Genomic DNA, 12827 nt, shown 5'->3' with positions numbered 1-12827 from the left:
CATACTCAAGTTCCTTCTGGATAGATTGTGTCCTCTTATTCACGTGCTGAAGTTGCTACACATTTTTAAACAAAGAAATGAATAATAATTTTTTCTAAAAGGTAACTAATTTTCTCTAGGTTCAATACAGATAGCCAGCCATGGAGTCAGAATTTGAACTCAGATCTAGTCTGGTTCTGAAGCCTCTGTTCTTTCCAGTTGTGAGAAAAAGGAGCAAATGTGAGAAGCCCCTTTTGCTCACTTCTGCTTGCCAGCTGAATTTCACAAAAGTCCCCAGCTGTGAATATGTGCAGCTCTTTGGAAAGATGCTTTGAAGACGAAACCTTGAACAGGGTTAGTGTTTATGCCTCTGTAATCTACAACCAGGTGCATTCTTACATCCAAGCCTTGATGGGATTCTGCTGCGATGTAACTTCTGAGCAAGTTTGATGTGACTGCAGGTGCTGAACCTCCACTTCCTCTATATAAGCAGTGGGGTGAAGGCTTCGGCCGGAGCAGCCTTATAGGATCTCTCTGAAAGCCTGTTCCCGGCTACCGGTAGGCCTTGGTGTGTAGTCCTCAGTAAGACTTTTGAATACAACTTTAATTCTTTCCATACCATTCCAGAAACTGAAGTCAAGGGGGATAGGTGAAGGAGAGAGCGATGGCATCGTGTGCAGAGCTGATGTGGACTGCTGTTGCGGAGTTAAGAGTAGACAGCAGGCCCAGTGCCCTGGACGGGCAAGGAAAAGCTTTTTCAGAGAGCTGGGAAGTGGCACTCCAGCGAGGTCTGAAGCCATGGAGGATGACTTATTTATTCCACAGTAGCTAGAAGAGGGGTCTTTCCAGGGAGTGTGAACGGTTTAAGCAAAGGTTTGGGAGGAGGAATAAAAATGTGCTGGATGTGGGAAGGGGAGCTGGTTAAGGGACTGGAATTTATTCCTTGTGGACCATCTTCTCATCACGTGCTCCTTGACCTCATTGTAGTTCAAAGGAGGGAAACAGAGTCAAAAGCAGGAGAGAGGTTTCTCTCTAAGTGGACAGGGGCTCAGCAAACCCAGCGTTTCCCGCAGCCTTACCTGGAGCCACTGCTTGGGGAAAAGGGTGTTCAGGCCACAGTGTCCCAAGGCTGGGCACCTTTTCTCAGAAGCCCCTGTGGTCCTGCTGCTTGCGAGCCTCCCGGGAGGAAGGGCCAGGGAGCTGGGTGGTTCCTCCTTCCCCTTCTGGAATCCTGGCCAGTTTCCATGTACATAACCAGCTTAATCCACAGAAACGGGAGCTGCAAGGCAGGTTCTTTCTCTTTTTTTCCTCTCCAAGACACGGAAACCTTTATTTTCTCCCTACACCACAAACCGGTACTGTTAAATAATATTGGATAATTGCACCTGTCGTACTCCCCATATTGTGCTGAGGAAAAATAATTGCTGGTTTTCTGCTTTGCCGTTTAGCTGTGACTCCGTCATTTGACTCGGAGCATGTCATTTTCTCCCATTTTAGACTGTGTACAGTCAAACCCTGTGAAAGGACTCACAGATAGCGGCCCTGCGTGTGTGAGTGGGCGCGGGCCTCATTCAGCAACGATTTCTAATTTATACAGCATTGAAAATCCACAGCTATAAATAAACAGTTCTGACTGGCTTTGCTGCCTACTCAAATGCTTTATTAAAAAAAAAAAAAAAAAGTCACCAGCAACTGCTTGAGAAAGGAAAATAAGAATGCCTGGATGTGGATTCTGGTTCCTGGATCCTGGGCTTGGGAGGGGGACACCCCACCTTGGGACCGGCTCAGTGCTCAGCCCCTCCAGTTTCCGGAAGGCCTGGCCTCCTCGCTCCTCACTCAGCCCCTCACGCTCCCCACGTGTGGGTGCAATGTGTTTGGGGATTACAGTATATGAAACTGGCTTCCTGTTATGACAAGTATTGCAAGTGAGTAGGTGCAGAGGAGCTGAAAATAGCTTCAGAAATGTAGAAGCCTTCTGGGGAGAGGATGGGGTTAAGGAATTGTTTAGGCAACAAGTCTTCTACCCAAATTCAAAATTGGTTTCCAATGTGAGACAGCAACACCGGAACAGACGCTTGAGTACAGGCCAGTCCATGGGGTAGTGGTGGAGGTGTCCTTCCTCCTCCTGCCATGGGGATAGCTTCCACCAGTTTGGGGTCTCCTGACCACCTTCTTTTGTCCAGCTCTGCAAGATGTGGACACATTTTTGTTTTGTTTTTTAAATAAAGGTTTTTGGATGATCCAGTACTGCTTTGCTCTATAAAAAAGAGGAAGGAAAGTGGGCTCAGGAATCAACTATCTGTGTGACCTTGGACTTGGCATTTCCCTGCTCTGAACACAGAGGTGTGCTGGGGCCAGTTTGCACAGGCTCTCGAGGACTTGACAAAGGCTGGGGGGAGAGTGTTTACACGGTGGACATGGGCACACATTATCAATCAGAGCTTGACATCTTTTCCCCCAGAGAGTGGGTTGTTAAATATTTCCCAGCATGCCGCCATCAGAAACTCAGTCTGCTCATTTGTAAAATGAAAACGTAACTCATCTCCTACTTACAAAGTTTCCGTGGGCTAGAATAAGTGAGAGTGATGATAAATTACTTGACACTATACAAATATTGCTGGTATCATCATGTGGTTTCTATAGTTGTCATTTTCTAATAAGGGCCTACCATAGCGCTATGTAATCTGCAAATACCATATACCTTTTAATAAATGTTTAATCAGTGTGTTAGTGTTTTGTTGCTCTAGTGTTGGGAGAGATATTGCACGATAGCCAGGCATGCTGCAATCAAGGTTTAATTTGGTCTTAGGGCCAGTAAAGCCACAGAGAGCTTACTATGACTGGGAGTTATGCAGCCCGAGTCACCTTTGGGGAGTGGAAAATTTGGGTGATCCCCTGAGGGCTTCACATTTGGGGAATTTCCACTGTGGCAACTGCTTCTGGCCTCCTGCTGAGACCAGGTGCTTGGAGCAGTGAAAAGGCAGCAGTAGGTGTGGGGAAAGAGGTGGTATTCCCAGCTCCATACAGAAAAGACTGGAGGCTCATATGAACAGAGCAGTAGAAAAAGGAGTGGAGATTAAGCAGGTTTCTTGGTACCTGTCCTGGTCTTCCCTTTGGCCACCTTCCTCCCTGAGATATTCTTCCCTCTTCCGTAATCCTTCAAGACCACTCTTGCTCCTTTTTACCACATTTCTCCTATATAATGTTAGGTTAGGAAGTCCAAGTACAGTTTACTTTCGTGTCCACACCCCAACCCGTATGAGCCTGGTGACATACTAGTAGACTCAGATATGTTTACCTACCAATAGACATTTGCCATTTCTGTTCTTTAAAAAATGTACCCACAAATATAAGCCAGGAAAATACCACTAGGAGAATCACAGCAGGGATTATGAATCCTTGTTAAGCATCTGAAAATCAGCTTTATTAAACCACACACTAATTCAGAAAAGTGCTTTGTAGCAAAGCAGTCTCAACAGCCCTCATAATTATATCACTTCCCATCCAGATTCTTCTGCAAGTAGAATGTATTAATACACCATTTATTTGATGAATTAATTAATGTTCAAATGGAAGAGGTTTTGACAATGTCACTATGTTGGATGTTTATACCTGCCCTGAATGCTTGCTCAGAAGAGAAACACATTTCCCACTATTTTTTATAACTTACTTTCTCATTGCCTCCAATTAATTTGCTATTATCTCAAGTAGACAGCTTCAGTACCAGCCACCTCCCTTCATTTTTAGATTATTGAAAAAAAATAGATGAGCAATCCATGAAAATAATCAGCTTACTGAAATGCCTGTTTTTTAAAGAAAAGCTGGGATTATTAAAAAAAAAATGGCCCAGGACTGGTAGCTAGGAGATCTGGGAGACAGAAGTCGTTGTCCTGGCTCTGACGCTAAGTAGCCCTTTTGCCTTGTATAGGTAACTTCTCATCTACATCCTCAGCATCCTCCTCTGTAAACCGAAGGGTTTAAGTTCCCCTTTATCTCTCTCTAGATGTTCTCTAACACCAAGTTTATGTGAGGTTTTTTGGCTTTTGCCTAGATTTTAACCAGAGACCATCCTCCATGAAAGTCAGACAAAGGTAATTAATTCTGAGATGGCAGGAGTTGTTTTTGGCATGTGTAGTCAACTTTTCATAAACCAAGAGTTCTCAAGTTAAGCTACCTTCACGACTCTCATATGAAATTTAATTATCACTCCCTGTCACTCCTACCTTCCTATGTTGCTCCACCACCTCTCCCCACCAGAAAAAAAAAAAAAAGATGAGAAAAATCTCTTGTGTTTTCTTCCTCCTTGGTTCTGGGAAAATGGTGTGCGATCACTTCCTCTTCTTCCGTGGCTGCACCATGTCACCTGTACAAACAAGAACAGAGAGAGACCTCAGGCTTCAGCTTTCCCTAGTGGGTATTTTTGTTGTGGGTAGAGATTCACCCTGACTTGGGGCTGTGGAAAGTCGAACAGGCTTTTCCCAAGGTGACAAGATACAGTTGAAGGAGTTGTGACAAACAGCTGCCACGACTACAAGGGCAGAGAACATCTCTGCCCTCCTCCCTCGGTGCTGGGCTCACAGTTAGCCAGGCACCCATGACACCGTTTGCCTTCAGGTGCTCTGCATAGCTAAGAGGAGGCGTATTGCTGTGGCTTTGAGTGAGTGTTTGCAGGCTACACACAATCCATCAGCAAACTCTGAGACTTTGAGGATGGAGATGAAGAGACCACATCAAATTGGAGAATAAATAGAAGGGTAGATGTTCACCTAATTGGGGTCGTTCTATGACCTCTTAGCAAATGAATTCATCAGCCTGGTGGAAAAGTACTGGCATATGGATGAGGTTTTAGTAAGCTCATTAGAGGGGCATTATTCTACTGAAATTATAGCATTAGATTTGTAGAATGACTTCTATTCAGCCAACAAGTTGGTACTCCGTATTTAATGATCATAAATCTTTCTGTAAGCTCTGCAATTTATGAAATTTCATTAGCTCATTATCCTTTGTGCTTGTTGCCAAATACTACCAATCCTACTTTAAAAACTTTTCTCAATTCAGTGTCTTCTCCGTTCCAGAGCTTAGAGCCCCGGTAGTTCTGATTTGGTATTCCTGCAGCAAACCTGTGCTCCTAATTCCGTGGTTCACCCTACAAACCCTGCCACCTTCGTCAATTCTACCCTTAACGGTAAACGTTAGATATTTATACTAATTCCATTCTGCTGGAACTCCACTTCTTAGAGGCTATCATGACTGGTGACTTGAAGTCCTGTTTGTGGTCCCTTAATCGCACTGATTTCCCAGGATGGCCACCTCTTGATCACACCGTCCTCACAGCTGTCCTTGTGTTCATCTCATGCAAAATGTTCAAGATCAAAGCTCTCCTTCATCTGCTCCTCGTCAGTCTAGACTACCCCAGTCACTTCCGCCAAGACTTACTGTTTATCAAGTTTTATGGGCTTCACGTTGTTTTCATTGGTATGTCTACTTCATTCTCTTCTGTTTTGTTTTCGTTTCTTCTGAGACAAGTTCTCATGCTGTTGCCCAGGCTGGCGTATGGTGGCACAATCACAGCTCACTGCAGCCTTGAACTCCTGGACTGGAGTAATTCTTCAACTTCAGTCTCCTGACTAGTTGGGACTATATGTTTACACCACCATGCCCAGCTAACCCTTTTCTTTCTTTTTTTTTTTCCACTTTTTTATTAGATCATGGGGTCTCGCTATGTTGCTCAGGATGATCTTGAACCCCTGGCCTCACCTTAAGAGATCCTCCCATCTCAACCTCCCAAAGTGCTAGGAGTACAGGCAAGAGCCACCACGCTTAGCCTTATTTTCCATGTTTGATGTGAGTTCTCTCTTCCCTAGTTAGGCAGTCTCTACATTAGGTCTGTAAGTATGAGCACAGTACCTCCTCTTTCTGTAGAGTATCTGGGCCTTTAATGAATTCTTTTTCAATTAAATAACCAGCTCACATCCAAGAGGGACAATATAAACTTCTCAAATTTCTACCTCCTGCAGTCACGCTGACGGTTCCTTAAACTTTTATTTTTATTTTTATTATTGTTTCCTAAAACTTTCTTTTATACATGTTGTTTACCAATCCTCACTCAGGCCCTCGAGCCTAACTGTCATCATAACCTCAGTCCTTCCACCCAGGTGTCAAGGACTGAAGACTCCTTTCTCTGTTGTAGAAGCAGAACACAAAGCTTTGGAGAAAAACCACCCAGGAGCAGAAGTGGTGGTGTGAAGCTCTGCTGGGGGAGGAGAGCAGGTGGCTCCTTCCACTGGATTAGAGTCCTCTGTCCAAAACCAAGTAGCTAGGATGAACACTGAGAAATGCCCACATACCCATCCATGTGCTAGAGAACGCACTGTCCACAGAAAGGTCTCTGTGGTGCTCCTACAGTCATTTTGTTCTGTAGGGACTCACATGGCGTGAACATCGCAAAAATCATGTTTCTATTTGCTTCTAGCAGGTGAGAATGCAAGTGGGGTCTTAGTCCTGAATTCTTACAGAGCTAAGCAGTTTCTAGGCTTCTTTCATCCTTTGAAATTTCTCTCTTGTCATGCTTTCTTTTTCTTTTTTTGAGACAGGGTCTTGCTCTGTTCCCCAGGCTGGAATGCGGTGGTGTGATCTCAGCTCACTGCAACATCCACCTCCCGGGTTCAAGCAATTCTTCCACCTCAGTCTCCTTAAGTATCTGGGACTATAGGTGTGCATCACCACACTCAGCTATTTTTTTTTGTTTGTTTTGTTTTTAGTAGAGATGGGGTTTCACCATGTTAGCCAGGCTGCTCTTGAACTCCTGAGCTCAAGTGATCCACCCACCTCGTCCTCCCAAAGTGCTGAGATTACAGATGTGAGCCACCGTGCCCGGCCTGCTGATGACGTTTCTATAGTGCATAGCTGGAAATAAGGAAACTGTTGACTTAATAATAGATTATATATCCTACCCAAACCAAATTTGCAAAATGGATTTCAAGTTGTAATTGGAAAATTATGTTTATTATAAATCTCTTCTTGATTGAGAGGATTTTTCCCAGTCGAAATTATCCTAGTTGGCAGCTAGGAAGTTAGATTCATCCCTGCCTTGTTTTATTCCTTTATCCTCTGTCAGATAGTACCAAGGGCTAGAAATATTTTTATAGCCCTGATATGTTTCCTGGTATGCTTGGCTGGTGACTTGCAAGTGGGCCACTGGAAGCAGAGATTCCAGCTGTGTCTTAGGATTTCAGAAGCAGAGATTCCAATGAATTCTAGCCTCCATCTTTGCAAGATCTGAACGTTTTCTGCCAGCATGGCAAAGAAATTACTGTTTCAATCAACACCACCATGGATACCATATATAATTGTATACCTTATTATTCCAATAGTTAGAACTCAGGATAAATAAAAACATAGTCTTCCCACAGATTTACACCTATGTATCGACAACCACAAAAACAAATAGGAGGAATTGAAAATTTGAAGAACATCTGCCTGGTTTCGGTGCGCTGACTCAGAAAAGGGCAGGAAGGCAGATGACTGGGGGATAGCGGGTGTTAGGGAAATGAGGTCTGGCTGCTGACAATCCTACGTCCACGCTGCAGAGGTCCAGGGAGGAGAAGGATCTGAGGGCTGGCTGGAGAAACTCCTGTGGGAAAGAGGCTGAGGAAGAGGGAGGAATGCTAATCCAGAGTGGGCCCTTTTTTGAGTTTAGGGAGATGATGTTAGGACAAGAAAGGCAAAATGGACATAAATTTCTGTTATTGACTAAATGCTACCCCAGCGGGACCATGCTTTAGAAGTACCTGTGGAGTCTCACATGATACAATTCTTTTGTTATGGAATAAGCAGAGTTAATAAGACAAACCTCATCTAATCCCTTCATGAATAAAACAAGGTGAACTAGACGGCCTCTAGGCAGCTTTCATCAAGAAAATCTCCTTATAAAAACCCTGGTCTATGGCAAATAATATCAAAAGAAGGCTTCAATGTCATTTTGTCTAAGACACAGTCACAGCGCCGCTTGGCCAGACTGGAATCTTCAGCTTACAGTCTGTCCTTAGGATGAGAAGGACCTGTGGTCTTGGGGGCCCTGACAAAGGGCAGCATGACACCTGGCATGTGTTCCTCGGGGGCATAGGGAGAGGGATCGCAGGTCCTGGTAAGCTGACTGTCTCTCCAGCCACCCTACATAGCAGAGGCCCTGCCATTTGGGCCTAGAGATGCTTATCCGCCTTCTGTGCCCCGTATCTTTTGTGGGTTTTCTCTTCCTGAGGGGCTTGTGACCTGATGTCAGCATCCTTGTGTCCTATCAGTCATTAAGAAGCAAAAAAGAAAATTAAGCACTTAAGGGGCAGAGAAGGGAGCCTTTAATGATGCCCTGATCGCCTCTGGCCCCCAGTCAATGTGGAGGAGAACCTGCCCGGGCATGCTGGATGTTCGGTCATGGTCATGGTGGGGCAAGCCCTCAATGTCCTGCCAGAGACAGCGTCCCCCACCTGCTTCTACCATGGTTTGAAGTCAATGTTCCATCTATTCCATCTAACTCCCCCCAAAAAGTAGAAATGGAATCTTTCAGGGTGGATGACTGGTCCCAGTAAGTGACTGTGTGCTTGCCCAACCCTCTGCCCCATGACACAGAAAGGCTAGCACAGGGCGGGGAGTGAGATGGTGGCAGGTCAGGCCGGGTGGCCCTGCGGCCTCTTGAGAGTTTTCTGAGGCTCAGTGACTTCTTAAAGGACCTTCCTGGTTGGGCGCAGTGGCTCACGAGGTCAAGAGATCAAGACCATCCTGGTCAACATGGTGAAACCCCGTCTCTACTAAAAACTACAAAAAATTAGCTGGGCATGGTGGTGCGTGCCTGTAATCCCAGCTACTCAGGAGGCTGAGACAGGAGAATTGCCTGAACCTAGGAGGCGGAGGTTGCGGTGAGCCGAGATCGCGCCATTGCACTCCAGCCTGGGTAACAAGAGTGAAACTCTGTCTCAAAAAAAAAAAAAAAAAAAAAGGACCTTCCTGTGGGCCATGACAGCATGTGCCCCCCTGATGCTCAAATCCAGTTCCCTGCAACTGCGTGCCCTGGGAGGACCTCATCATGCACTTTCCAAATTAACATGTGATTCCCAGTATCATTTCGTAGTGCTGTCCTTCTTGCTGTCCTGTCCAGATTCACCCGCTGATGTGGCACAGGAGGAGGGAGGAAGTGAGTAGATGTTCAGCAACTTTGACCATCACCACCAACACCCTTCTCAGTCTAGCACCACACTCAGGAGAGCACCACACTGCACAACGTTGCATGTAGACAGAATTATCCACACTGGGAGAAGTCCAGGGTCCTGAGATGTCCTCATCCCAGTAGCATCAGTATGTCTGAAGTATGTGTTAGAAGAGCAGAATCTCAAACTGCATCCCAGATCCACTGAACCAGAATCTACATTTTAACAAGGTCTCCAGGTTCCCCAAGATGATCTCGTTTTTTTTTTTTTTTTTGAGATGGAGGTTTGCTCTTGTTTCCCAGGCTGGAGTGCAATAGTGCGATCTTGGCTCACTGTAACCTCTGCCTCTCAGGTTCAAGCTATTCTCCTGCCTCAGCCTCCAGAGTAGCTGGGACTACGGGTGCACACCACCCATGCCCAGCTAATTTTTGTATTTTTAGTAGAGATGGGGTTTCACCATGTTGGCCAGGATGGTCTCGATCTCTTGACTTTATGATCTGTCCACCTTGGCCTCCCAAAGTGTTGGGATTATAGGCGTGAGCCACCGCCTGCGGGCTGGCCTCGCCTAGTATTCTTGACCACTTGGTGCTTGACTGGTGACTTCGAATCAGGTCCCTGGAAGAAGAGATTCCTATTATGTCTCAGGATTTCAGAATCAGAGATTCCAACAAATTGTAGCCCCTATTAGCCTGATCTCCTTTTCACTGTAAGTTCCTGAGGATGTGCATCATCTCTGTCCATCTGCTGTCAGGTGGCTATTACTTTTAATCACTTTGAGCTGGGAAATTGGTAATTTATGCATCAACTTGAAGGGGAGAATGAGGGGAATAAGGTGAACAGCAGTGGTGACTAATTCTGTATGCCAGGCCCTGCTGTAGGCTCTAGATGCTCAGCAAGTCATCTGAGGTTCTCCGTGAGCCCCGGAAGAGGCCACCAGCATTGCCTCCAATGGGACAAGAGAAAGCTAAGGCACAGAGACCTTCAGTGTCTTGCCCAGTCTCACAGGTACAAGTGGCAGGGCCAAGACAGAAACTGAGGCAGTTTGGCACCATACTTGTCCTCTAACCTCAGTCCCTGACTGCCTCCCTGAAGCATTCATTTGAATTTCTGCTCTTACTGAAGAGGACTCAGGCTGTGGAAGGAGAGAAAATGTAGGCTTAGCTCTGGCAGGACAGAATACGTGACTATAAGTTTCCAGAACCGAAGATCTGGAGAGAGACTCACAGGTAGGGGAACGAGACAACTGAGTGCCCAAGGCTAGACAATATTAAACCTGATGAACACTGGCACAGACAGGCATAGGCAGGGATCATCTCGGGCCACCTGGGCTTGGTGGTCACTCTATTTAGAGGCTGTCTGATCACTGAGGAATTGAAGCACATTGCCATAGGATACATGGTTGGTTTGTGGCCAGGTGAGGGACATACGCGCCTTTCTTGATTCCTGTTCCAGTGCTTTCCCCTGTTTAATACTTTCTGCCCTAACGTGCATGTCTTCAACAACTTTCCAACCGGTACACCCTGTCATCACCGTCCTATGCCCCTTAAACTCCCTGCTCAATACGCTACAGCCATTAGAGTCACTTTTTATCTGCTGTCTCCAGAACACCTTTGCAAAAAGTTCTACTCTACAACTAGGAAAAAAAGTCCTTGGCTATCCTATTGTCTGCACTGATTAATGCAATAAGAAAGCTAATGGAAATAGGGGATTGTAAGATGAACAACACAGACGCCTCATCCGTAAGACACCCGAGGTCTAGTGGAAAAATAAATCCCTAAAGCAGTAGTGAAACAGCCGGCATGATGAAATGGGAAGGCTGGTGATTGGGAGATAAAGGCGGAAGCGCTGGGAAGGACATGAAGTCCAACCTGGGCTGACCAGGGAAGGTTTCCTGGAAGAGGTGAGTGTTGAAATGAATAATATGAGCCAGGCAAAGACTGGAGGACAGGAAAGACAGAATCCCACGAAAGTAAGAAATGACGTCAATGTGGAGGGTAAACCAGCAGTTTGGTGCCACTGGGGCACAAATATAGATGAGCAAAAGCCAAGGCAGGGACTGGGTCACAGAGGCCCTTGTGTGTCATTCCAAGGGTGTGGACATTCTTCTGTAAATTGGGGAAGCCCTAAAGTGTTTTCAGTAGAATAGGACATGGGGAAATGTGTTCACATAGATTGTTTAGCTTCCAGCAACGTAAAAGTGTTCACTGCATTGCAACGTCAATGAATTGAATTTTTCGTTTAATTTTTATTAAATTATAATTAATAAAGATCTGTTCAAGATTGAATACATTTATGATCTTATTCTGATATTAAATAGGACCTTTTATCCATTCTCTTCTTTAAAAAGTTAAAAATCTAGAGAGAACTTGAGAGATAAGCACAGTGATTTACAATAGTCTCTTGCACTCACATGAAAATTTGCATGTGCGTAAAGTAATTGAGGGTCCATGTTGATGCCAGCTTATCTGTTTATTGGGACCTAATTATAGTTAAAAATTGGATGTAGTACTTAAACAATGAGACTTCTAAGAACTTTGTGTTGAGAATAGCAATTTCAATAATAATAAATATGATGATAATTTTGCTTTTTAATTCAACGGATGTTTAAAATTCACCGTAGAATAACAAATTAAAAATTAACTCAGTACTTTATTGAACTCAATATAATTGATTTTAAAAGTTATTGTTCTCTAATCTTTAAGTAATCAAGTTTTTCTCTGTACTTCTTATAGCTTTAAATATATAGATAGATATATAGATATAGATTTGGGGAAGGCATCAGAAATCTTTATCCAGAACTTCAAGGAGCCAAAACTAGTTAGAATTATATGTCAACGCATCTGAAATGTCAACACTTTATTTTTTTTTTTTTGCGATAATTTTCTGTGATTTGGAATCCTGATTGGGAAGTAATTTTTAGTATCCCATTTTTTTAAGTGTTTGCTTTCAAAGAGAATTTTGCCCTTGAGAGTTTCTTAAACCAGTCAAATTCTCCAAGAGTAGAAAACATGTGATACATCCAAGTTGCATGCTTATTTCTCCAGGGTCTCAGCTTCCTCTCAGAAACACACACTCTGGTACTGAACCTTCTGAAACTGTCAGGTTTTTTGCATACATGGGCTTATGTTTTCACACCAGTTCATAGATTGGGCGGAAGATGGCACTTCTGCCATCTCTATTTTGATAGAACAGAATGGCATGTGGGCGAGTGATGTGGGGGACTGGGTGTGACTCTTTGCCTTCCTATATACAGAATCAGGGTAGAGTTCCTGCGCTTCTCCTCGGGTAGGGAAAAAAGCCATGGGTGTTTTGCAGCCTGACTTTCTAGTGGTTACTTTTCCAACAACAAAAAAATATTCTGGGGTGGGATGGGGAGGAAGGAAGCAGGAAGAGAAGGAAATCTTCCATTTTAAAAGTAACTAAGTTAAGATGATTTTTTTTCTTATGAAGAAGTGACAGGACTCTACCCACCTATAATGAGAAAGCTTAACTTACTGACATGTTCTCATTGCCAAAGACTCTGTTTGAATGAGAATTTCAATCTCAAGTCTAGGATGTGATTTCATCTGGTAAATGCCTTATGGAAGGCTGGGGAGCAGCCTAATGATGGGGGAATGCACTGTTGAGGTGGAAGGAGGTAGAAGGAGG

General features: G+C 44.5%; 1 protein-coding gene across 2 annotated transcripts in view; it reads right to left on the bottom strand.

Annotated features, from left to right (window-relative positions):
* Nucleotides 1–3488: 3488 nt before the first annotated feature.
* LOC108302928 (androgen dependent TFPI regulating protein) overlaps nucleotides 3489–12827 on the bottom strand; it is a 66765-nt gene continuing 57426 nt past the window's right edge. For both annotated transcript variants that reach the window (XM_037737829.1, XM_017526662.2), the window contains one exon: nucleotides 3489–4342. In XM_037737829.1, coding sequence (XP_037593757.1) covers nucleotides 4308–4342 — 35 coding nt within the window. In that variant the 3' untranslated portion in view covers nucleotides 3489–4307. The remainder of the gene's footprint in view (nucleotides 4343–12827) is intronic.

The sequence above is a fragment of the Cebus imitator genome, unplaced genomic scaffold (genome assembly GCF_001604975.1).
Source record: "Cebus imitator isolate Cc_AM_T3 unplaced genomic scaffold, Cebus_imitator-1.0 Scaffold43, whole genome shotgun sequence".
Classification (NCBI taxonomy): Eukaryota; Metazoa; Chordata; class Mammalia; order Primates; family Cebidae; genus Cebus; species Cebus imitator.
This window is presented reverse-complemented; position numbering and strand designations above follow the sequence as displayed.